General features: G+C 40.1%; 2 protein-coding genes across 12 annotated transcripts in view; one reads left to right on the top strand and one right to left on the bottom strand.

Annotated features, from left to right (window-relative positions):
* DCLRE1C (DNA cross-link repair 1C) overlaps nt 1-10,284 on the top strand; it is a 60,502-nt gene extending 50,218 nt beyond the window's left edge. For 4 of the 7 annotated variants that reach the window (XM_077944994.1, XM_077944993.1, XM_077944995.1 and 1 more), the window contains one exon: nt 5,286-6,760. In XM_077944994.1, the coding sequence (XP_077801120.1) occupies nt 5,286-5,347 (62 nt within the window). In that variant the 3' untranslated portion in view covers nt 5,348-6,760. Of the gene's footprint in view, nt 1-5,285; nt 6,761-10,132 lie in introns of those variants that run through there. The other 3 variants (XR_013397678.1, XR_013397677.1, XM_077944997.1) reach the window with 2 other exon arrangements.
* On the bottom strand, nt 2-25,112 carry SUV39H2 (SUV39H2 histone lysine methyltransferase). Of its 5 annotated transcripts, XM_077945816.1 has the most exons (7): nt 25,059-25,112; nt 22,339-22,484; nt 11,606-11,706; nt 7,092-7,763; nt 4,916-5,062; nt 3,343-3,472; nt 2-2,221 (listed from the first exon to the last, which is right to left on the bottom strand). In XM_077945816.1, the coding sequence occupies exons 3-7, from the start codon at nt 11,663-11,665 to the stop codon at nt 2,115-2,117; spliced, it is 1,116 nt and encodes a 371-aa protein (XP_077801942.1). In that variant the 5' UTR covers nt 11,666-11,706; nt 22,339-22,484; nt 25,059-25,112; the 3' UTR covers nt 2-2,114. The 5 variants fall into 5 exon arrangements, with proteins under 5 accessions (XP_077801942.1, XP_015002010.1, XP_002805605.1 ...); XM_015146524.3 differs by lacking the exon at nt 11,606-11,706 and having other exon boundaries at nt 24,478-25,112; XM_002805559.4 differs by lacking the exon at nt 11,606-11,706.
* Between the last annotated feature and the right edge of the window lie 754 nt (nt 25,113-25,866).

Below are 25,866 nucleotides of genomic sequence, written 5' to 3'. Positions count from 1 at the left end.
GTTTACTGAAAATAGTCTTTTTTTCTTTGCTTTCCAGTTTTACACTTTTGTTAAACACAAAAAAGTGGACAAGATCAAATAACTAGATGGTAAAACACTGATTTTTTAAAAATCACATCTTTAAACCCGTGAGAATCACAATTCAAAGTATGGCCACTGGGGGCAACCTGTAAACCTGTGACCCTTTCTTAACACTGACACTAACACTATGTGACTGATTTTTCATAAAACACAAATGCCATTAAGAAAGTATTTTGTCTTGACACATTCTGCAAAAAAAACCAAAAAAAAAACAAAAAAATTTTTTTTTTTTTTTTTTTGAGACGGAGTCTCACTGTGTCACCCAGGCTGGAGTGCAGTGGTGTGATCTTGGCTCACTGCAACCTCTGCCTCCTGGGTTCAAGTGATTCTCCTGCCTCAGCCTCCTGAGTAGTTGGGACTACAGGCGTGTGCCACCACGCCCGGCTAATTTTTGTATTTTCAGTAGAGACAGGGTTTCACCACGATGGCCAGGCTGGTCTTGAACTCCTGACCTCAGGTGATCCTCCTACCTCAGCTTCCCAAAGTGCTGGGATCACAGGTGTGAGCCACCACGCACGCCTGGCCCCCCATTCTGCAATTTTGGTTAACAGATTCTGAGGGTCCAAACATGTAAACAATTTATCCTATATATTATGAAAGAGTGAAGTTGTCATAGCAATATAATGAATAAAGTCTAGCTTCTCCCAAGAAAGAGCTAAAGATTAAGAAGTGCTGCATTCTTGAAGTTGGTTCAATTTTACCCAAGCTTATTTTAGGTAATTAAAGCCTGGAGCAATGAGCTTAGGTAAAATTAGGAATACTGAAAGCTAGATTTGCTGCATTTATCATTTTCGACAACACGATGAGAAATCTCAGAATCAGACATGAAAGCATAGTTTTTCCTGATTGAGATTCGATACTATGCTGGAACCCTCCCACCCCCTTACAAACTAATATATTCTATTTTAGTCTTTGTAGGTTGACTAATAAAAAGGTCTAATAATTCAGGCACACACTTTGGCCAAGTTTAGCTTTATCACATCTAAAAAAAATTCATGTATAAAACAAGTATCAGTTCAAAAATATAGATTACTTTTTAAGAAGAACCTGCTGGAAATATAAAAATAATTAAATCTGGTGGAAAGGAACTGTTACACCTGCCTGAAATTGAGAGGCTGTAATGTTAATGTACATTACAGTATCATTAGGTACAGGTGCTCTCCAGGCAGCTTGTTTTACTGTTTAGACTGTTTAGACCGGAGGTACTGGACACAAATTTCCAATTCATGTTACTAAGAGGCGCCCTTAAAGTGCTCCATTCCCCTTGCTTGGTACTCCAAAAAACGGTCCTGGTCCCATTATCCTGTCCTTTCAAAGAAGCATAATGGCCAGCCATTCTGGACTTCTAGAGAGAGCTCTTCAGAGATTTTTCTTCTAGAAGATTAAGAAGTCTTTTAAGAATTACAGGTTCAGACATACACTCATCACAACAGTCTTGATTGCTTCAAAATATGAAATGAAGCTGAAATTAATTTTTACATTTAATTTTATACCTTAAATTTCTATATCATTGAGATGCCAATGTTTTAATGAAAAAGTAGAAAACAGTATAAAATTCAGTATCACCTATTTGTCTCAAATACAAGTACAGTGAATATTAAACAGGAATGACAACAGAGTAGCAAAAACAGAACTGGTAGATTTGCCCAAATTAACTGTTTCTCCAAATTTGAGGTTTATGGCAAGCTGAATGTTTGATCTCTCAGCAATTGTTAATTACATTATCAGCTTAACACTTTCAAACACTACGGGAGGCATTTCTCTGTTCACATAGACTTAAGTACACATATACTAAGCTGTAAATAGTCTGCCTTCCATTAGTTTGGTCTCTAAGCACTATAGATATGTAGACTTCAAATCAATCTATGAGACCCAGTGACCCTCTCTTCAGAGGCATTTGGCAAATGTCTTGAAACATGAATTGTAAATTAACATAGGTACAATCTTGATAATAAGAGTCCCAAATATGTATTTTTAAAAATGTTAACATTGGGGAAAAAATTATAATCATCAGCTCTATTTCCTGAAAAAGTTCAGTTGAGGTAACCTCTGCAAGTCACAGCTCCACATTTACATACTGTTCTGACCCTCTTTTTGGCTGGGCTGTGGTCAATAGAATCTGAAGATATATCTCCAGAACCTGAAGACACAGAAAAAGAAATACAGAAAGAGAGTTAAGACAATTTAGAATAAATTTCAAATTTTCTATTATATTAGCTTTATTATCAGTGTTAGAGGGTACTTACATGGTCAAGACCCTTAGAGTAAGTTAACTCCCAAGGAAATGCAGTTAGTTCCCTTTGAAATATTTACAAATAAATGTTAATATTCATATTCAAATCATAATGAATTGTCTTGAAAGGATGGTGCGGGTTAATAATAGGTAAAGTTTATGTTATTAGCCCATATTTGTGAGAAAGGATTTCTGAAATGATGAAACTTACTGGGAATATCTAATACACACTCATTTCACACAGTATGTAAGAGGTTAAGTAATGATAATATGTAAAGGCCGTCATTCTTAAAGAAAACATTTATATTGTCACAATAAAGCAAATAGAATTAAATGTTCTTTTTAAAAGCCAGGTTTAAGTAGGAGTAGAATAAATCTGTATGTGATTTAAATCATATTTTCTATCTTTTGAATATACATCTCTTAGTAAAAATTCAAAACTGTAGGCTTATATTTTTTTTTCCAGAGTCTCTGTCGTCCAGGCTGGAGTGCCGTGGTGCTATTCACGTCTCAACTGTAGCTTCAACCTCCCTGTCTTAAGCCATCCTCCCACCTCAGCCTCCTGAGTAGCTGGGACTACAGGCACATGCTACCACACCCGGCTAGTTTTTTCATATTTTGTAGAGACAGGGTTTCGCCATGTTACCCAGGCTGGTCTTGAATTCCTGGGCTCAAGCCTAATGCGGTGGGATTATAGGCAGGAGCCACCATGCTTAGCCCACAGTTAAAAAAAAAAAAAAATACAAGTAGTACAGTATTAAGAAAAGATTCTATAATAAATAAATCAGTTTCCAAAATGGAAGTTCTGAGAAAACACGACGTAGAACCATTCCTCAGCTGAAGGTCAGGTAGACCTGGGTTGTAGTATTAGCTGTCGGATTAGCTTTGGACCTTAGGATGACCAACTTAGTGCTTCAACTTTTCATCTTTAGTATTAGTTTGGTTCAGATATCTAAGGTCTCTTCCTAGTCGGATTTGATTCTTCATATTGAAACTGACAACAAATAAACTGTACTTGAAAAGCATACCTTTCATTTGATAATCAAAAGTCAGCTCTTCTCCAGCATTTATCGTTCTCGTGGAAAACAATGCTATTCGGGGAAGACGAGTATCGAGGTTATCAATGAAAACATTGAACACCTGAAGATTTGGGTCACACTAAAAAGGAACATTAGAACCCATTTAAGTAAAAACGGTGTGAACAAGCCCTTCTACATGCCATATAAAATGTTTACTTTCCAAGAGATTTAAGTTCCACTGGAAATTAAGTTGCTTATTGCTTAGAGGTCTTTGAGGCATGCACATTTAAAAAGATTGTTTTCCCTTATAAAAATTTCAGACAAGTATAAAATAGAGAAAATAAGAAATCCCTATGTATCCACTATTCAGCTTCAACAATTAGTAACATGCTTGCCAATCTTAGTCATCTAGTCCCAAGTTTCTTTTTTTCCTGGAGAATTTCAATGCAAATCCCAGATTACATTATTATTTCACCTGTAACTATTTCAGTAAGGCATATACTTTAAAGAACTAGAATAACTGTGTTTAAAAAATCAAATCTGCACTACAGAAATCAAATGTTACACTGTATGGAGTTTCACTGCTTAAACTTTTGATCCAAACTCTTCAATGTTTTGAGAATACGACAGTAACTTAGGGAATATGCAAGAAAAAAGATGTAGTGAGTCATACTAAGGAATCAAAACTGTGTAATGGTCTTTGGATAGAATATCTCTATTTTGAGACTATCTTGAATTTATCATTAAGAAAAAAATTCTTCAATGTTAATCAACAAACAAGGGACCAGAAGGTGTCTGCTAATCATACACTAATTTCTTACTATGAAATCCATCAAAAGTTTAACATGGTCTACCTTCCTTTATATGTTCAGCTATATAACTTTGTGAGACACAGTATCCTTATTATCTACAAAATGAAGATAATGTCAACCTAACAAGCCTAATGTTATCCACTTAGTACTTAGTAGGTAACCCAAAATTATTAACTTCCCTAATTTTTGGAAATAGTTTTTATAGAGTCCAGAATTCTGCAGTTAAGTTCCAGCTATATTCTAAGTGTTTTCAGACATTAAAAGGCAAGGAAAAATACTAATTTATAATTTAGAAAAATAGCCCTACATAAATACTATACAAATCTTTAAATTTTATAAAAAGTTGTAACATGTTTACATTTTAAGAAAATACATTTACCTTAGTTTGTACATCCTAAAATTTAGTCGTGTTAACTTCCATTAAGACACAGTTCTGTGTAATTCTTGGACACTTTACCTCTTAATTGCTCTGCTCATTGTAATATGAAAATAATACCTACCGTACAAAGTTACTAGAAAGTTTAAATGAAGTAACATATGTAAAGACTCTTGCAAAATACATGCTATTAATACTCGGTAGGCACCTCAATGTTTACTTTTCCTAGTACAGCAATAATACCATAACTTAACAGAAGCTGCCCTCATTATAAAATACGTATTTTGGAAATGTTAAAAGGATATGTAGTTTAAAGAGAATTATTTTTTAGCTATGGAAACTAGTACTAGGTTGAATTGTTAGTCGTGTCTAAAGTTTACGTATGTCTTCTTACGCTGTGATTCACAAAATGAGACACATTGCCGTATCGAGCCGCATCCACTGTGAATTCATCAGATTCATAGTCCAGATCAAAGAGATACGTGATTCCCTTGTTGTCATAGAACTGTCCCCGTCTTTCAGCTTCTTCACTTGTGATTACCTAAACAGAAAAAAACTACAGTATATTACGTAGCTACTGAACTAAAGAAGCATTCATCTACATGTCTATTAATAAGCAAATACCTACAAATATTTAAAAAGTAAGAAATTCGAGTGTCATCAAAGCAAACATTCACACTAGGAGTCAGATGGAAAGAGGTGGGAAAATGAGGGGAAGAAAACTGATAATGCAAAAGATTGATGACTTTTTTTTTTTTAAACAGGGTCTCACTCTGTCACTCAGGCTAGAATGCAGTGGTGCCATCATGACTCCCTGCATCCTTGAACTCCTGGGATCAAGTGATCTTCCTGCCTCAGCCTCCTGAATAGCTGGATCACAGGTACATACCACCAGGCCCAACTAATGATTTAGTTTTTGTAGAGATGTGGGGTCTCACTCTGTTGCCCACACTGGTCTGGAACTCCTGGGCTCAAGTGAACCTCCAGCCTTGACCTCCCAAAGTGCTGGGATTAACTGTACCCAGTTGATTTATGACTTTTTAAACAGGATTTGAGCAGTAAGTTGAAACACTGCATTACTTTCATTATAATTAGGATGTTCAAAAAGCTATACAACCATAGCTCTCTACAGGACAAAATTGAAAGTTAAAGACTAAATCTGCAAGTATATGCTCTAAATTATGATCCAGACACATTTTTCCTGTAACTTATCTATATGCAGTTACAAATGGAAAATTGTTAAAAATACAGGGGAGAAGCTATGTTAACTTTGGAATGGAAGGTTTCGTTTTTGTAGAATACATTATTTTCATGCAATTCTGTAAGTCTAAGATCGTCATCCACAGTTCAGCTCTTAAGAACAGTTTTATGACATGCTCAGCTTAAGAAACTGAAAGTGTCTAAAGTGCTTTATGTTACCAACCAAATTTGGCTGCTGCACTCATTAAGAATGCAACTTAAAAACTTCTGGTTAACAAAAAGAATAATTTGATTATGTAAGATCTTGTATACTGAATAATTTATAATAACCTACCACTGTCTAAAAGTATAAGAATCAAAACAGACACCTAATTTAGTTTCAGAATTCTAGATGAACACAGATAATTATAGGTGACCCAATTCCAACTAAAAAATCCAGAGTTGACAACTCCGGATATGTAGCCATGCTCCTGTCTTTCTAGTCACAGCTCAACCTACCCTTCAGTTTGAAGCAGTGTGGTGTCATGGTGAAGACGACTGATTTTGGAGCTCTGAATGTTGGTTCTTATTACTATGTGACTTGTGTGACCTCGGGCAAGGTGTTCAATTTCTCTATAATAATGGACATAACAGTACTACCTCTCAAAAAAAAAAAGAAAAAACAAAAAAGAAATAGTACTACCTCACTGAGTTTTGGAGAGGATTAGTGAATTAATACATCAAGTGCTTAGAATAGTATGTGACACATGGCAAATACTTTTTACATTCATATATATATACACATAGATATATGATTTGTATAAAAATAAATTTGCTAGTATTTGTATGGTAGTTTTGAGAATGGTCTTCACAATTCAAAAGTAAGTTACAGATGCACAGAGCCTAATTTCTTACGGATGCAACAAATGCTTGTGTATACTTTACAATACTTACAAATATAGTATCTTTCATGTTGATCCAAAATAGAGTTCTGCCAACTACATTTAACCATATTTGGTCAAACAGATGAAGTAAATTAAAACTTTCAAGTTTCAAAGCAGCATGTGTTACATCTGAGTTTCTTCTTAGGACTTTTGGATAAAAACATTTGTCATATTTTAAATTTTACAAATGCTAGGTTTGACTACTAGGAATGTGTATTTGTTGAAAGATGACTGTATCGATTTAACATATTGTTTTGTTCACATAAAAGTTTTTTATTTCTAAACATGCCAGTGAACTCTTCTCCTAAATCAGAAAATAAATTTCTACATATCTGCAAATGAAAATTTCAAAATGTACCAAGTATCTGTTACAGAGATAAAAAGGCAATTTTCCAAAAGTATAAACCTTACATGCTCATCATTTACTACGTGGCAAATTATACATACCTCTCCAACATATTCCATGACAAAACTCATTCTTTTAATCTTCACAAGGGTCTTCACACCCCAGCCACGTCCATTGCTAGTTCGAAAAATGCAAAGCGAATACTGTGTGCCTTTTTGTACAATCCTATTGGGACAATCAGGTCCACATTGACACCTTGAGTTGCATTCATAGATGGGAGTACCAGGTGGGATTTTAATTTGTTGGTTTTTATTATAAGCCAAAAGAACTCCAGCTTCAGCAGGACAACATTTTTGAAAGAAGCAATCTGTGCACGAACAACCAAAGGTAGCTTCATTGACTAAGCTGATTCCAGGAGCTGGTTTGTATTCGTTAATGTAATAGAAGTCTGAAGGTGGGCCCTCTAAATCAACAGTATTTTCAACAAATATCATTCCTTTATGATTCTTCCTTCTGTTGAGTTCATCTTGCCATCTCTGCAGAGCTATCCTTTGTTTAGCCTTCTTCACAATGTACTCAGCGATGGCAGGTTTCAAAGTTTTGTTATTGTTTTTCGGAGTTATTGCTTTGCCTTTCTTTACCTGAGATAAATAGTTATGCTTGTCATTAGAGAATTGCTGAAGCAGTAACGGGCACTTCAGATTTTGCAAAGGTTCCCAAGTATTTGTAGAATCTGGCCATCCTTTCCATTTTACAAGATAATATTCCATATCCTTAAAATACAAAAGAAAATAAAATGCAAATCAGATGGCTATTTCCCAGTTTTACCGAAAATAATTAAAAATCTTCAAGAGTAAGGTATCCATTACCATTTTTATTACTAACAGTTCAGAACATGTAGTCACAGGTTCCTAACACATGAAGTATAAATCATACAAATAAAAATATTTTTCCTTATATTACATAAAATATGGAATTTAGATGTGGCATAACATATTTGATAAGAGGCTATAGAGTTTTACCTGGAAAAAGATGAAACTTATGACTATGTTACTAAATGGTGATGTAGGTTAAACCCAGATGTATTTATTTTGATCATGGAAATAGATGGTCTCAAAGCTAACTCTTTATGACCTAGGTTAGTGGCTTACTTGGCCAGCAATAGATTCAGGCATTCTTAATGTCCATAACTTAATATCATACACCAGACACGAGGGAACTCATTTCTCAACATCATGGGCACACGTTCTCTAGATGTTCTAGAGATGAACTGTCCAATACAGTTATAACTAGCCACATGTAGCTACTGAAAACTTGAAATGTGGCCAATCCGAATTGAGATATGCTTAAAATATAATACACACTAAGGCTGGGCACGGTGGCTCATGCCTGTAATCCTAGCACTTTGGGAGGCCAAGGTGGATGGATCGCTTGAGCCCAGGAGTTCGAGACCAGCCTGGGCAACATGGGAAAACCCCATCTTTACTAAAAACACAAAAATTAGCTGGGTGTGGTGGTGCGTGCCTGTTATCCCAGTACTAGGAAGGCTGAGGCACGAGAATCGCTTGAACCTGCGAGGCAGAGGTTGTAGTGAGCTGAGATTGCACCACTGCACTCCAGCCTGGGCGACAGAGTGCAAGACTCCATCTCAAACAAACAAAAAACAAAGCAAAAAAAACCACACTGAATTTTAAAGACTTAGTATTATACCAAAAAAAAAAAAAAAAAAAAAAAAAAGAACATTAAGTATCTCAACTTAAAATATTGATTACAGGTTTAAATAATATTTTGGATATATTGGATCAAATATATTCTTGAAAGCAATTTCAGCTGTTTCTTTTTACTTTGTTCAATGTGGTTGGTAGATGCTGAATGGCGTCTGTAGCTCGCATTACATTTCTATCGGACAGCTCTCTTCTAGAGAATGCTGATTTAGACTCACCCATGACTGGATGAGGTAGCAGGCACTTATGCCACCTAATAGCAACTATTCTAATTTATCCCTCACACTGTTGTTGGCCACAATGCCTTGGCAACAAGGCACCACGGTATCTTGTCTTTTCACTCCAGTGACTCTGTTTTCCTCCCTTAAGGTAAGGAAATGCCATGTTTAAGTTTCTTTTTAAAAAGGCAGTTAAGGCTTGACGCAGTGGCTCATGCCTGTAATACCAGCACTTTGGGAGGCCGAGGCGGGTGAATCACTTGAGGCCCGGAGTGTGAGACCAGCCTGGCCAACATGGCGAAACCCTCTCTACTAAAAATACAAAAAATTAGCCAGGTGTGGTGGCAGGCACCTGTAATCCCAGCTACTTGGGAGGCTGCGGCAGGAGAATCGCCTGAACCCAGGAGGAGGAGGTTGCAGTGAGCCAAGACTGTGAGTGAGCCACTGCGCTCCAACCTGGGCAGAAGAGCGAGACTCCATGTTAAAAAAAAAAAAAAAAAAAAAAGGTAAAAAATAAAAGATAAAAAACACACTTGTGTGTCTAATAAATTTTGAAGTGGTCTCAGTAATTTTTTTTTTCTTCTGGAATAATATATAGCCACATGCCCAAGGGGTAACATTAGATCATAAAATGTCTTCTGAAATAAAAAGGGGATTAAACTGCATTGGACAGTTACATTATCATTTTAAGTCATAGATACTGAAAAATCTTGTTGAGATAACTGCTTTTCCCTGAGAATTTTAAGAAAGTTTTTATATAAAGTACAGATGTCCATGACAGTTGTTTTAACAGTTATAATGCATTAATGACTAAAGGTCTAAGCCATGTGATATCTGCCATGTTGCTGAGGCACAAATTGGGCTGAGGGACACCATGAGGCAGCTGTGCAGGAACCAGGCGCCCACCCAGGAGTGTGCTTATTTTATCCCCACTATCTGCATCTTAATGTTTTGTTTCATTATATTCTATTCAACAAGCAGTAATCCTTGTGAATTAAAAGAACTTTGCTTTCTTTTGAAAATTGGTCAAAAGTTTTTTTCTCTTAAAAAATGTGATTAAATAGTGTGCGGATGTGCACAAAAACTGCATTCTGTGGAAATACATATTATGGTTCCAGGAAAAAAAAAAGCTTTGATGTACATTTTAGTATTTGTCAAATTGAGCCCCATTAAGGCCTAAGGATTTCTTCCTCCTTTCAGGTGACCGCTACAATTCAGGACTGCTGTTGGCGGGTATCTGTTCACACTGTAGTAGATACGAGATCCAACTGGCAGCATGTAACTTTTCTACTCCCCTTAATTCTAAACATTTTAAATTTTTCAGATGCTAGAATAAAGCAATGCAACCCTAGTCCTCTTTTTGGCTACAGTTTTTCCTACCATAGCCCGGGTTATGCCAAATATTCCCAGTAAACAATGAAAGAAACAGAAATGGTGGCTTTAAGTCAATGGTTAAATCATCCAGGAACATTAAAAACACTGGCCACTGACGTTATTTCCAAAATAATTAATTGTATTTAATCTTACATGAATCACTTGCATTTTAAATGAACAAGTTTTATATGCTAATCACATTGGTACCTACTTGAATTTATGAACAGGAAATATGCTTATAAAACATGAATACTTATAGCAGACTAGTATAGAAATATTAGTAAGATTCTGTGTCAACTTGGTAGACTTATATTTTATAAGTATATTTTATTAAGATATTTCCACTTTGAAAAATAATTTTACACAGAAAACCACTTTAAGAAACAAATTCAATAAGCTAAAATGCCAAATAAAGGCCAAAACGTTCATAAGCTTATTATATCAGTATCTTATTCTGACATGTAATCAACTCTTGATTACCTATAGAAATGGAATCCCAGTGGCAAAAATGATCCATAAATCACTCCTATGTAATTTGGAATACATCATATGAATTTTTTCTTAATCACATTACCCAGCCGAGGCGGGTGAATCATGAGGTCAGGAGTTCAAGAACAGCCTGGCCAACATGGTGAAACCCCATTTCTAGTAAAAATACAAAAAATTAGCTGGGCATGGTGGCGGGCAGGTGCCTGTAATCCCAGCTACTTGGGAGGCTGAGGCAGGAGAATTGCTTGAACCTGGGAGGCGGAGGTTGCAGTAAGCCAAGATCACACCACTGCACTCCAGCCCAGCCCGAGTGACAGTGCGAGATCCTGTATCCAAAAAAAATAAAAGACATCTCCCCCAACTATCTTTTATGTCAGTTAGCCATTCCAGTATTTTAGTATCTATAATAAGTATATGAAAGTTTGGTCACTAGGGGGTATGGGGAAATATATTACTAGCCTTTAGGAGTAAAATCTCATAGGGAAAAGGCAGCAATAACGTGAAATAAGTAGCAACGTAAGACATTATCACCAGAATATAGAGGGAAATCAATACAGCTCAGACAATAAGAAAAGGGAAGACAGAAAGCAGTACACACTACACTCTGAAGGAGTGAGAGCAGTGATTGAGTAGGGAACATGGCAGGGAAGATGAAAAACATGGGCAAAAGCTGAAAGCTAAGATTTGCATGAAGTATCAAAAAAATAGTGAAGAGATGGATCTGTCTAGCTTTAAGGTTCAGAATGTTGAAACAAGCTAAAACTTGTAATGGTAAGGCAAGAGCAAATTTTAGACAACCGTAACACTTACTTTGCTGAGACACTTGAACTTTACTGTAGGCCAGTGGTTCTTAAAGTTCTCAGAAACCATGGTGCCTCTGGGCGAGCTTCATGAAGTACATTTAACTCCATCTTGTTAGTTAGGAACAATTTTACAAATCTATTAATTGCCAAACCCATGGACTCTTCAACCCCCTCTTATTTGGCCTCTCTAAGGTAAGAGCCACCACCTAACCATTTCTCAGACTTCCTTCTTGCTCCTCTGTATTTTCCTTGCTGAGACTGCTTCCCCTGCCCATCACTTACACAATGGAGACACTCAGGACCCTGTCTGGCACCCCTTTTCACATGAACATGTTTATCCCTTTGGAGAATCTGATGAAAGCAATGGACCTTTCTCTAACAAAAACCACATATAAAACATTTTGGGTAATTTCAGGATATTCAGATTCCAGGTTTAGAGAATTCCTACTATAAACGATCTCTTTGGACAACCTCATCACCCCATGGTTTTAACTATTAATTATATGCTGATGACTCTCCAAGTTTTATCTGTAGCCCAATATATCCAATAGCCTACCGGATGCTTCTTAAAGCAATCTAACCACACAGAACTCACCACTGTCCTTCCACATCAGATTATTTCTGTATTCCTCATCATGGTGAATCTTACCTGTCCACCTACTCACACAAGCCAGAAACCAGGTTATCTCAATTCCTTCTTCTCCTCAATCCAATCATCACCAAGTTTCTTTAGAGATGGACTTCTTCCTGTCGATCTCTATTTCTATAGCGTTAGTCACACCAGGCCCTCAATTCTTGCCTGCATTCTTACATTAATCTTCCAACTGGTTTCCCTATTCCAGACTTACAGCTTCAAACACTCTATCCTTCTTTACTATAGTTTTTTTGTAAAAACAAAAAATCCACAGAAGCAGTTACTGTTGTTTTTTTTTTTTTGCTTAAAAACTGTTAATGGTTTCCACCCTGCCTAGGGAATGAAGTTCAAAGTTCCTCTTTTCAGAAAGCAAGTCACTCTGGAACTGTTTCCTGATGCCCCTCTGGCTCCATCTTTCATGATGGCCCCATTCACACAACACACACTAGCCACAATGAACAACATGCCAGGCCTTTTGATGCCTCTGCTGCTTTGTTCACAAACTTCTCCCTAATTAGGAGGGCCTTTCCCATTGGCATAATGAATGCTTGTCTCATCTTTTAAAACAGCGTAAATATCACCTCTTCTATGAAGTCTTTCCTGTCCCCATACCCAAGAACTGATCACCACCAACTCCTTTTTGTTCCAATTTCCAATTTAAACTCTAAGGTATTTGTGGGAAGGGATGGAATCTTATTCTTTATAGCCCCCAAATAGCACAACTGCCCACCATATTTTAGGCTGTGACTAAATGTTTCTGAACGTGTAACAAAAAAATACGAATACCAAAGGGTATGCAATATACAAATCACAACACTAACTGTATGAATTCTTAAAGGAAATACAAGCTGATAAACTTGGAGGTAGCAATTCATGGTTTCTCAGTATTTGTCACCTGCTGTCTATAGCCAACAAGTGGCAGCAAACACCAAAACTTTAAAAGAAACATATGGGAAGACAAAGAACAAAAAAAAGTGTCTTTCCACTAGCTAATTTTTTCTACCAATTTTGAAATAATCATCATACTCAATATCAGTGTTAAAATAACCTGAATCTGGCTGGGCACAGTGGCTCACTTTGGGAGGCTGAGGCAGGAGGATTGCTTGAGCCCAGGAGTTGGAGACCAGCCTGGACAATATAGTGAGACCTTGTCTCTACAAATTAGCAACATGTGGTGGCACATGCCTGTGGTGGCACATTGCCTGTGGTTTCAGCTGCTCAGGAGGCCAAGATGGGAGGATCGCTTGAGCCTGGGATGTCAAGGCTGCAGTGAGCCAAGAACAGCCGCTACTACTCTCCAGCTTGGGCAACAGAGTGAGACCTTGTTTCTAAATAAATAACTGGAATTTGATTATGAAAACACACGGTTCCACAGGAGCATAGTCTGAGAACTATTATAGTCACGGAAAATCACTGAATTTTCATGCCAGTAAGAGTAGGAATTGTGACAGCCGGGTTAGAGACACAGAATTGAAAAAAGTGAGCCGCATGACATTGTTAAAGTATTTTCTTAGAGCTCTGTTTTCCTGATCTCTCAAATACAGGTTGTAGTATAATGATTTCTATGTTATTCTAGTTCTTAACCACCCTAGGTTCAATCAGTGTTTTAGGAATATCAATCTACTGTCAGATGTGGACTAGTATTATTTTGTGCCATGCCGCACAGGGGTGGTTCTCGAAACACAAAAGTACCTTGTATACTTTAAGAAACCAAAGCTATAGGCAATATTTATTGCTTAGCTTACTAAGCTATGTGCATGTCCATCAATGTGTACAGAGGATCTTGTTCTTCACTGAACTATCTTACATACTCATAGTTTTGTCAGAAATTATTCTGTGTGAAGGGGTGATGTAGTAACAATAATGCTGCAGAAAAATCGCCTTGCATTGAGACTAAGTACTACTACAACTAACACCCTTTAAGTTCAACTTGACCCTTCACATGAATTTATAATAGTAACAACCTTTTGCCTCCCCCCACAGAATTCTTTCCATTTCTCAAGTTGGCTATTTCAGACCTCCTCCACTTTGTTCAAGGTTCCCATCCCTACATCCTGTGTTATTTTCAGTGATGTATGACCTGTGTTCCTAATGCAAAGAGAAAATGGAAACCACCAGGCATTAACTGCCTTAACTTCCAGCCTTCCATGGCCATGGAGCTAGAGAGAAGGTGGATGCAGACATGAAAAGACAGACGCACTTCCTTGGTCAATTCTTCTTGTCTCTTCAGTATCTCTGCTGGTTCTCACAAGCATTTAAACAGGCTCCATTTTTAAAAAGCAAAATAAAACTAAACCTCCTCTGAGATATAAACGCTTGTATATGTGGGGAATTTCTAAAAGACATATTAAGTTGCTAAGAATGAGAGACTGAAACTAGGTCACGGCGTAGATGTCAGTATCTGACCTTTTATAACATTCACTTTTTAAAACTACATGCATAGTATTTCCTCAAAATTAAAAAAAAACTACTATCACAATGGTCTTTTCAAAAAAACTTGAAAAAAATTATAAACACCCTTATACCCATGTAGCCCTCTCGTTTTTTTGAAAGCTACGATTCATGGAAGAATTGTCCATCCTACTTAACTCTACTTTCTCACCTCCAGTTAATTTTTTTTTTTTTTTTGAGATGGAGTTTCACTCTTGTAGCCAGGCTGGAGTGCAATGGCGCGATCTCAGCTCACTGCAACCTCCACCTCCCAGATTAAAGCGATTCTCCTGCCTCAGCCTCCCGAGTAGCTGGGATTACAGACATGCACCACGTCCGGCTAATTTTGTAATTTTAGTAGAGACAGGGTTTCTCCATGTTGGTCAGGCTGAATCAAACTCCAGACCTCAGGTGATCCACCTGCCTCAGCCTCCCAAAGTGCTGGGATTACAGGCGTAAGCCACCGCATCCGGTCTGGTTCATTCTTTAATTCATTCCTTTGGCTCTTCTCAGAGGTGCTCTAAGGGAATGAGTGACCCTCCATTACTAAATCCAGTGGATTCTTTCCAGTTCTTTGACCTACTGTTTAATACTCTCCTGCTGACATCATCTTTTCCTCTGGTTCCCATGATTTACTCTTCCCATTTTCCTTCTTTCCTTTTTTTTTTTTTTTTTTTTTTGAGACTGAGTCTTGCTCTGTCATCAGGTTGGAGTGCAGTGGCACGAACTCGGCTCACTGCAACCTCCACCTCCTGGGTTCAAGTGATTCTCATGCCTCAGCTTCCCGAGCAGCTGGGATTACAGGCAAGCACCACCACACCAAGCTAATTTTTATATTTTTAGTAGAGATGGGGTTTCACCATGTTGGCCAGGATGATCTCAATCTCCTGACCTCATGATCCGCCTGCCTCGGCCTCCCAAAGTGCTGGGATTACAGGCGTGAGCCACTGCGCCCGGCCAACTCTTCCTATTTTCTGACTACCTCTCTTGCCAGTGTGTCTCAGTCTCTGACAGTCCTTCCTACGAGTGTCCCCACCTACTTCTCAGAGCTCATCCTCAGTCCTTGTTCTCTGTTCATATTTGCTTTGCTTGGGCTACTGCAATCGCCTCTTGCCACCCTCAACCCATTCAGGGCACAACAGCCAGAGTCATGTTTTCAACACATACATCTCAGCACACCGCTCCCCTGCTTAAAACTACTAAATGGTACTCTACGCCCTTAAGAGGAAGTCCAAAATCCTGTCCTCGGCCTATGAGGAACAGCACTCTCTGGGGCCTGCCCATCCCGCCAGCCTCATCGCGCTCCCTCCTACTTGCTCTGTTCCACCCATATCCTCTATTCCTTGAAGGCCCTCTTTCTACTCCTTGAAGTCAGGCTGTCTTCTGCCTCGAAATCCCTCCCACGTATCCCTTTCTTCCTTTAGTACTAAGTTGAAACATCAGTTCCTCAGGGATACCTGCCCAGTCTCTCCAGGATAAGTGAGATCCTTCTGTCACATCAACACTTACCTCAACTACAATAAGTACTTTGTCCAACTGCATTTAAGGTATTTCTACCCTCACTGAAAAATAAACTCCAAAGTATCAGGGACCATACCCTCATATCACTCATTGCTCAGATTCCCAATTCCTAGTGCAGGACATGGTAGATGGCCAGTAAATATTAGCTGAGTTAATGAATAGGAAACTGCATCCACTCCCAAGGCTTCCCTCTCTATCTTTTTGCCAATTACTTTAGGATCTATGTTTCTAGTTAGATCTCACTATTGATTTGAGCCCCACTTCCAGTTGGTTTAAGTCCCACTTAAAATGTCCTTAAGAAAGTACATTTTGAAAGTACTCAAGAAAGTTGAGTACATTTTAAGTAGAACTTAAACCCACCAGAAATGGGTCCCCAAGCCCAATCTAGTTCCTACTCCTGTATTCCTGGGGAACAGTAACATTGTCTAAACCACTGCCCAAGTCAGAAACCTGTATTTTCCCTAGACCTGGCACCCTCACTGCCATACCCCCACCCAACCCTGTGACCACAAGCCACAGACATACATTTTACATCCTTATTTTTTAAAAAAGAACAGAAGAACCGCACACCTACTTTTCCTTAACATCATTAATACTTTAGTCCAAGCACCACTGTTTCTGGCCTGGTTACTATGACAGCCATTCAGAACATGCAGCCGTGCACGTGTTATCCCCCTATCAATCCCCTTTCTTTTTTGCAGAGAGAAAATTCTCTCAATTACAAACCTGATGTGTCACTCTCTTTAGAACCTGCCAACTAACTCCCCATTGCCTTAGGATGGCTGAAAAATCCTTCACTCACCTCTCATTCTTTCCCACGTCCATCTACTATCACCTCATTCTCCAGACAGAAGCCACAGACAATTACAATGCTCACCTTTGGACAGGCTCCAATTGGACATCACTTCTGGGAAGCTTTCTGTGACCTATCCAAGGTGCACCTCCCACAGATCTTGTAATGATGTGTGCCACAGCACTTTTTATACATCTACACTGCAACGGGCTATTTGTCAAACTTTCTCACTAGGCTGTGAGTTCTTTATAGTGAGGGAGTTTCTTATTAATCTTTTGATTCCCAGTGCCTAACACAATGCCTGGCACACAGAAGAAACTCAAATAATTGTTGAGTAAGTCTACGAGAAAAACAAACAGGAGACACGAGTCAACAGAATGCTGCTATCATCTAAGCATGAAGCCAGGAAGGCCTACTCTAATAGTGAATGTACGCCCTAGAAACATGACCGAAGCAAAAGACAATTCAATTCAATGACCACGGACTAAACACCCGTTCTGTACCGGGACTACAATGAGACAGTCCTGGCCCTCAAATGGTGGATGATTTAGCAGGGAAGATCTGATACAAACAAGACCATAAAGTGTTACAAGTTCTAGAATAATGGCAAGAATGGTGCTTTGTAAATCCTGAACATAAATCAACTAATTTTGCTGGAGGTGAGAAATGGCAGGTGGTTCTACAATAGGTGGTGACCTTTGCACTGAACTGTGCAGGCTGTGTAGGATTTTGCGAAGCAGGGAAGAGAAATGGTAGTATTCTGAAGAGGGAATTAGATAAGGAAAGGGGACACAAAAGTGCATGATATGTTCAAGGCATTAGAATGCAAGCTGTGTCTGTTTTTGAGCTATGTTTCCAATGCTTAGAACAGTACCTAGCTCATAACAGGTGCTCAGTACATCTTAGCTAAATGAAATAATCTATAAATATTTCCATTTCAGAAAACAGGATAGATGACAAGAGATGAGGCTGGAAAGGTGGCGGGTAGCCAGATGACAAAAAACCTTGGTCCTATGCTAACGTGTCTCAGATGAGACTGGTAAACAGGGAACCATGAAAAGGTCTAAAGCAAGGCTTGAATGCAATCAGAGCTAGGTTTAAGGAACAACTATAATGGCATGGTGGAATATGGTACTGAGACAGTGTCTTTCATGAGCTAAGTGGAGATGGCCACACAAGAAAAGGACAAGGTCATAAGATCCTTCACCTACTCTGAATTTGTAAAAGAAAAAGAGAAAGAGAAGAAAAAAGGCAGAGGTATGCTGAACTAATGCTGGCTTAGAGATTCAATATCTATGCCAGGCAGAAGAAATGGGGGATGTATGTGGGGTACTGAGGACATAAGCGAGCAAAGGAAGGTCACTTATTCCGAAGCAAGAAAAGAGATGAACTGATGAGAAAGACTAAGGAGAAACTAAACAGCAAAAGTGATCTGAAACTGAACTATGAAACTCAGGATTCTGTACAAGAATCTTGGTAGCTCTCTTAATGTAAGCACAGACCCGTAAGTAACTATTACTAATTCTCTCTGTGAAAGTACAGCAGGAATGAACAGGAAAGGACAAAGAGACAGAGATAACATAATATGATAACCCATTAGATTTAGAGGGTAAAAAGAAATGAAGAATTAAAGATATATGCAATCATTAGGTTAGGTAAGTGGGAGAATTACGTTTCCATTAACCAAGATAGGGAACACTAGTGCAAAACGCAGGTATGAAGGAGGAAAACAGGTGCCGTTTTGAATGTGAACTTGGATACCTGTAGGGTATCCAGTTCGAAATGAAGCCCAGAAAGGGTTCAAGGCCTCAGAAAGATTGAATGATGAGCCAAACACATACAAGTAGAAACCACTGGGAAAGAGGCTGCCTACAGAGCAACTACAAGGTGAGCAGAGGGCCAAGAACAGAGCCTTTAAGACTATCAACGTTTCAGAGGGAGGGATAAGAGATAGTAAAGAAGGTTCATAAAGAATAGTAAGAAAAACAGGTGGAAAAGAAGTAGGAATAGAGGTAACAATAATCACAGTAAACGCTCATATAGTATAATTACTATGCCGGCCTTTGTTCCACGCATTCTATCTATATTAACTCATTTAATGCTAGTAATACCCTGTGAGAACGGTACAATAATGATCCTTGTTTCAAAGATGAAGAAAATGAAAGAAAGGCTAAGTAACTTGCTGAAGATCACACAACTTGTAAAAGAGGCAAATTTTAAACCTAGACAATCTCTCCAAAGATGAGAGTTTCAAAGAGGAAAAGGTAGCCAATGGTGTTAAAAGGGGAAAAGTTGAATAAGATGCAAGGTCTTCAAATCTGACATCTAAAAGGTTACTGAGGGGCAAAAATCAGAATAAGGTGGGTTAAAAAGCTAATGGGAAGTGGACAGACACCTCACAGAATGGGAGAAAATTTTTGCAAATCACATACTAGTAAGAGATTTGTATCCAGACTATGTGAAGAATGATTACAAGAATGTTTTAAACAGACAATCCACTTTTTAAAATGCACAAAGGATCTGAACAGACATTTCTCCAAAGGTATACAAATGGCCAATAAGCACAGGAGAAGATGCTCAGTATCATTAGTCAGAGAAATACAAATCAAAACCACAATGAGATACCACTTCAAACCCACTAGGACAACTATCATCAAAAAGTCAGATAACATCATGTATTCGCCAGGATGTGAAGAACTGAAACTCTCATACACTGCTGGTGGAAACGTAAAATGCAGTGCTTTGGAAAAGTCTGGCAGTTCCTCAAACAGTTAAACACAGAGTCACCATATGACCCAGCAATTCTACTCCTTGGTATATACCCAAGAACCATGAAAACTTATGTCCACACAGAACCCTGTAGACGAATGTTCATAACAGCATTATTTATAATAGTCCCAAAATGGAAACAACTCAGATGTCCACGAAGTGATGAATAAATTACATGTGCTATATCCATACAATGAAATATTACTTGGCAATAAGATGGAATGAAATACTGATATATTTTACAACATGGATGAACCTTGAAAACATGCTGAAAGGGGCCAATCACAAAGGACCACATATGGTATGACTCCTTTTATATGAAATGTCCAAATACGCAAATGGACAGACAGATGTAGTGGTTGCCTAGGGCTGGAGGTAGAAGAGTAATTGAGGAAATCTGGGGTAAGGGGTGGTAGCTAAGGGGTTTAGTGTTTCTTTTTGGGATAACGAAAAGTGTTCTAAAACTGACTCCTAAAGTACACTAGAAAATTTGTGGGTTTTTTTTTTTTTTTTTTTTTTTTGAGACTGAGTCTTGCTCTGTCGCCCACCCTGGAGTGCAGTGGCATGATCTCAACTCACTGCAACATCCACCTCTGGAGTTCAAGCAATTCTCCTGCCTCAGCCTCCTGAGTAGCTGGGATTACAGGGGCCCGCCACCATACCTGGCTAATTTTTGTATTTTTAGTAGAGACAGGGTTTTACTATGTTGGCCAGGCTGGTTTCGAACTCCTGACCTCGAGTGATCTGCCTGCCTTGGCCTCCCAAAGTGCTAGGATTACAGGCATGAGTCACTGTGCCCGGTTTAAAAAATTTGAATTGTACACTTTAAATAGGTGAGTTGTATAACAGCATGTGAATTATATCTCAACAAAGCTGTTAAAAAAGTCAATGGGACATGCAGTAGTAGAAAAAGACAAACACTTGCATGAGTGGAGAGGCAAGGCCAAAGAAGATTCTTTGAAGGTTAGGGAAGATCTGAATATGTTTACTAACTGAGATATATCTGTAAAAAAAGAGAGCTTGATATAAACAAGACACCAGAGAAGAAAAAAAAAATCCAGCAGGGTGCAGTGGCTCACACCTGTAATACCAGCACTTTGGAAGGCCAAGGTGGGCAAATCATGAGGTCACGAGTTTGAGACCAGCCTGGTCAACATGGTGAAACCCCAACTCTACTAAAAAGTACAAAAATTAGCCGGGCATGGTGGCAAGTACCTGTGGTCCCAGCTACTCAGGAGGCTGAGACAGGAGAATCGCTGGAACCCAGGAGGTGGAGGTTGCAGTGAGCCGAGATCACACCACTGCACTCCAGCTTGGGCGACAAGAGCGAGACTCCGGGTCTTTAAAAAAAAAAAAAAAAGTCCTAGAAGGGGTAGATAGGAAGAAAAAAGAAAAATGGTGGCACCTCTGGAAGTAAGAATAAGTGAACAGCTGGCGGTGAAGGTAAGTTGAGAGTTTACACATGAAGGATCCTATTTTTCATTGAGGTAGGAGGTCTTCAGCAGAAAACAAGAAATGGGTAGAGTAAGAAACCCAGAAAAGTAACACAAGTTGGAAAACCTGCTGACAAGAATGGGAAAAGCAAGCAAGATTAAAAGCTCGTCAGGTAGAACTGAGCAGTGTGAGAACAGAAATAAGTTATAATGGGGCTGATATGCATGATTGTATAATATGCTCAGCTGGATTGGTCAGTCCATAGGTTGTAAACTGAGATGGCAGATGACTGGGGCTGTTTCAGGGGCTGAAGGATGCTGAGAGTGCCGGTGAAATGCACGAGCATAAGATCCCACTGAGCGGGGAAGGCAGTGATACTAAAGGAACTTGAAAGAATGGGATTTAGTGACTGATTCAATATAGAAGATGAAGGAGGAAAACAAAGACTTAAACAGGATTCCCGATTCACTTATCAATAGAATTGGTAGATTAATGACCAAAACAGTTCTTGGAAAGAGAGGTAGGCTATAGACAGATGAATTACTCAAAAATATAAAGTTTAGATCAAAATATCTTTAGAGAACAACTCTGCCATTTTTTAAGAGCAATAAAGGCAGGCTTAGAGAAGTGAAACGAGTTTGCTTAAGTTCTAAGGCACTAAACAAAAGCTGGAAATGACTTCGTAATCCAGGCCATTCTGTTATAACCTAGAACCTGACTAAATCTGGAGTTTGACAGGATGGCAGGAAATGCAAATGGTGATGTTCTTGAGATTCAATAACACTAAAATTGGTTTGAAACGGTAGGTTCATTTCAGGTGATAGTGGGGAAATATGATCCAGGAACAAAACGAAAGACAATTGGAGATCAAACATTTGCTCTGGTAACCCACATGGAGATAATCAAGAGTTGGATGTAGAGTGATATGAGCACTAATACGAGCACTAAAATATTCTAATGCAAGAACATTGTAAGCTTCAAAATCCTCTCAATGCTATTTGGCAACACAGATGACAGGACACATAAATTTATTATGGCTTAGAATTTTTTAAACATTAAGAAGAGCTTTTCTTACTTTTAAGGTTCTTTTTTTGTTACAGAAATATGAAATACTGAAGTCTGATTAGGTCTCTTGTAAGGGGCTAGACATTTGCCTTACCTTTACTACCTTGTAGTCACACAAGTATTCCACCTCATAATTGTTTAGATTCCTTTTGGTGATTCCAATCGATTTACATGTGAGCTTTTCTTTTCTACATAATTCCTGAAGAGTATCAAGTGAAACTAGGCAAGGCACACACCAAGCTACAATAAGAAAATAGAATTCTTTACTAATGAAATAGCTATTCAATTAAAATAAAAAAGAGAAAAACCCTCTATTCCCCAACTTTCAACTGGCAATTTTAGACTAAAAATTCCTATGACAAGAAACCAATTATGCGTCTTCAAGAAAAAGTTAAACATTAAGGAACTATTTCGTTAAATTGGTGTTCTTGGATTTTCTCATGGATTTCTACTCCACTATGTTTAACTGACATCAGTTGATTTCCATTAAGTCACTCGAAAATGTTTCATGTCTGTAAGCTTTTTAAAAATTATATGCAGATGCAGGTCAACAGAGGTAGTGTTTCTTACTTTCATTGTATTCTACATAGACTATAATCACTATTTTAATAAAATGTAAATCTCTAGGACACTTATTCTTAAAAACACATCTAAAATATACTTTAAAACAACATTATAATTCGTTAACACATAACTCATTTTTTTTTAACTGGACAAAACTGAAATCTAATAAAAATATATTTCTACGTTACAAACTCATATGTTAGTTTTCTCTTTGAAATGTTGCATGAAGCTTTAATTCCACTTATTATTTTACCCATACTGCAATATATTATCACCAAGGTGAATAAACTCGAGTTATTAAAAAAATGGAGAGTATATTGATATTTTGTAATACTTATTGACTGTATTGTTTTTAAAGCCAAACTTTTAAAACGGTGTTCAATTTACATAAGCCATGTACTAAACTCAAAGAAAATTAGACATACTTATCATCAACCCTCCAGAAGCCAGAAACTAATTGTGTTCCAGAAGATTTGACCCTCAAATTTCTGTAAGTAGCATGTTACCACACTGAATTTAAAGTGTAAATTAACAAACACGTTTAGGAAAATGGAACAAACTTGGTGTTAGCGCTAGTGTCATGGTAAGCACTAGACAGGATCAAAAGTCCTCTGCCCTACCCATCGCTCAGCCACCGAGCTATGTGACTTTAGTGAGGTCTCAATCTGTCTGGCTGTCACATTCACTGGAAAAAAATGGAGAAAACTGGTGTTACCAAACAAAATCTATCAGTAAACTCAAGCTTTACTTGGTAGCTCTCCAAGGTAGTTGCGATCACCTTTTATGTTTTGAGGTAATTTCAGGAAAGGGAGAACACTTGTTAGCAGCAATAACTTTTCCTGCACCCTTTCCTCATCCTCCCCACCTCACACAGAGACTACTTCATTGTCAGAAACCCTTAAGCATAATTTCCACCATCTCACTGGCTGCAAACGACTCCATCCTAAAGCAGTAAAGAGAAAGGTATTTTCCTCCAGAAAACGTGGGGGAAGAGGCCGATTGCTTTGGAGTGGTCGTTTGGGGGTAGGACAGTGATAGGAGAGAAATGACCCCGTAAGTCCCTTCCATCTAAAAAAACTAGAGGACGTTTTGTGTTAAGCTGACCTCACTAAGGGGATCACGTATAAAGGTGGTTCCTCTTGAGTATCTACCCAAGGTGTGTTTGTGTGCTTTTCCTAAACATTTTTATCTAGTTGAGGATTCAAAACACAACCCGCAAAGGAAATGCTCTTCGAGAATTTAAAGGAAAAAAAAAAGTGAACATGAAAAACTGCAAACACGTGGTTAAAAAAAAGCAAAACGACAATCTCTCAAGTCTCCAGTAATGTAGAAAAATATTTCACTGACAAAATTAAATAGTTCATGACCACCACAAACACCTTCCGCTAGCTTAGTTCACAGTAACCCCTGACATTCTCCAAGGAAGAAAAACTCGGGGATAATGAGGTCATAATCCAAGTGGAGAGGAGGCGAGCTTGAAAACACCTTTACATTCCAGAACGCACGGAAAAGTTCCAGGCTCTCAAAGCGTGCGCGACACCAACACCCCCCGACGCCCACACCCACGCACGCTCGGTGCCCAATTCCCCAGCGTCCACAGAAATAACACCAAGCTCCCGGTGGGTGGAAGAGTTACCGTAAGCCAGAGGCTGCAACCTCAAATACCCACTTTCTGGGCGACTCTCCAACGAGGCACTCAACCTCCTAGCGTGTCCGCCTTGTGGGGGGGGGGTTCCTCGGTTATCCCCTTAGCACACAGGAGCCCCGATTTCCTCTCCCCCTCTGATATTAAGGTCATGTTCACGCCGGCGGGCGTCGCTTCCCGCCTCCCACTTCAAAGGCCCGGGCGCATGCCGCACGCCGCGCTCGAACCACCACAAAGGAGCCAGTCGCAGCCGGGCCCCCGGGACCTCCAGCCGGGGACCGCCGGGGAGCGGCCCCGACCCCCGAAGCCACCACGGGAGACGCCAAGGGGGCCGGGCCGAGCGGGCGGAGAGGCCACGCTCCGCAGCCGAAGCGCCCCAGGCTCGCGCAGTGCCCACCTCCGCGGCGGGAGCCGGCCGGGCAGGGAGGCGGGTCAGCGGCCTGGGGGAGGGTAGGCGCCCGCAGCGTGCGTCCCGGAGTCGGGGGCGCGGCGGCCGGGGAACCGCCACGTCGCCGTCTGGCTGGCCCGCGGGACGGCCCCGCCGCCCGGGCCTTGGGAGCTTGCCTGGGAACGGGGAGGGCGAGGGGGCCGCGCTCCAGCCTCACCTCCTCGCGCCTCGGCCCCGACCGCCGCCATCTTGTGGAGCTTTCATTCAAACTGGCGCGGTCTGACGGGATAGCTCAGCTGGCCCGACGCCCCGCCCCTGGCCGGCCCGCGCGGGACTTGGGGGCCGGGGCTTGTAGGGGGGATGGAACCCGCACGGCGTCCTGACGTCACTGGCGGCCGACCCCCCGCCGCGGCGGTCAGCGCGCCTGCGCCCCAAGGGTAGGCCCGGCCCCAAAAGCGAGGAGCCGAGCGGGGCGGAGCGAGCGCGCGCGCGTGCTTTGGGATGCTCTGCGGTGTCCGGCGCCCATACCCTGCGCCAGGCCCGTTTGGCGCATTCACTCGGGAGGACGTCGGCCAGGGACGGTGCCTTTCGGGTCCGGTTCCGCAGCCACCGCAGCTCGGCGGGCCATGGTTAGGCTCCCCCCGACCCCACTTCCCTAGAGCACCGGGCCTCGGAAGCGGCCGCACATGGGCACGGCTGGAGAGGTTCCGCTGGCTTGGTGCAGTCGCCGGGATTCCGACTGGTTGGTGTGGGGTGTGGCCTGTGCTGCCCAGCTCCCAGCTGATCCTAATGTGCGGCACAGCTGAAACCGCCAGTCTCCATCAGTGCTTCTCACACTTAAAAGGGGTTTACGAATCGTCGTGGGGGGGAGGTGCGGACTTGGAATTTTTTGAGAGATGGGGTCTCACTCTGTCACCAAGCTCAAGTGCAGTGGCGCGATTACGGCTCACTGCAGTCTCGACCTCCTGGGCTCAACTTTTAATGTAAATTGGGACTGGGTAGGTCTGTAAGGAGACCCGAGCCCC

The sequence above is a fragment of the Macaca mulatta genome, chromosome 9 (genome assembly GCF_049350105.2).
Source record: "Macaca mulatta isolate MMU2019108-1 chromosome 9, T2T-MMU8v2.0, whole genome shotgun sequence".
NCBI lineage: Eukaryota > Metazoa > Chordata > Mammalia > Primates > Cercopithecidae > Macaca > Macaca mulatta.
Note: the sequence above shows the minus strand (reverse complement) of the source record. Positions and strands in the feature narration are given on the sequence as shown.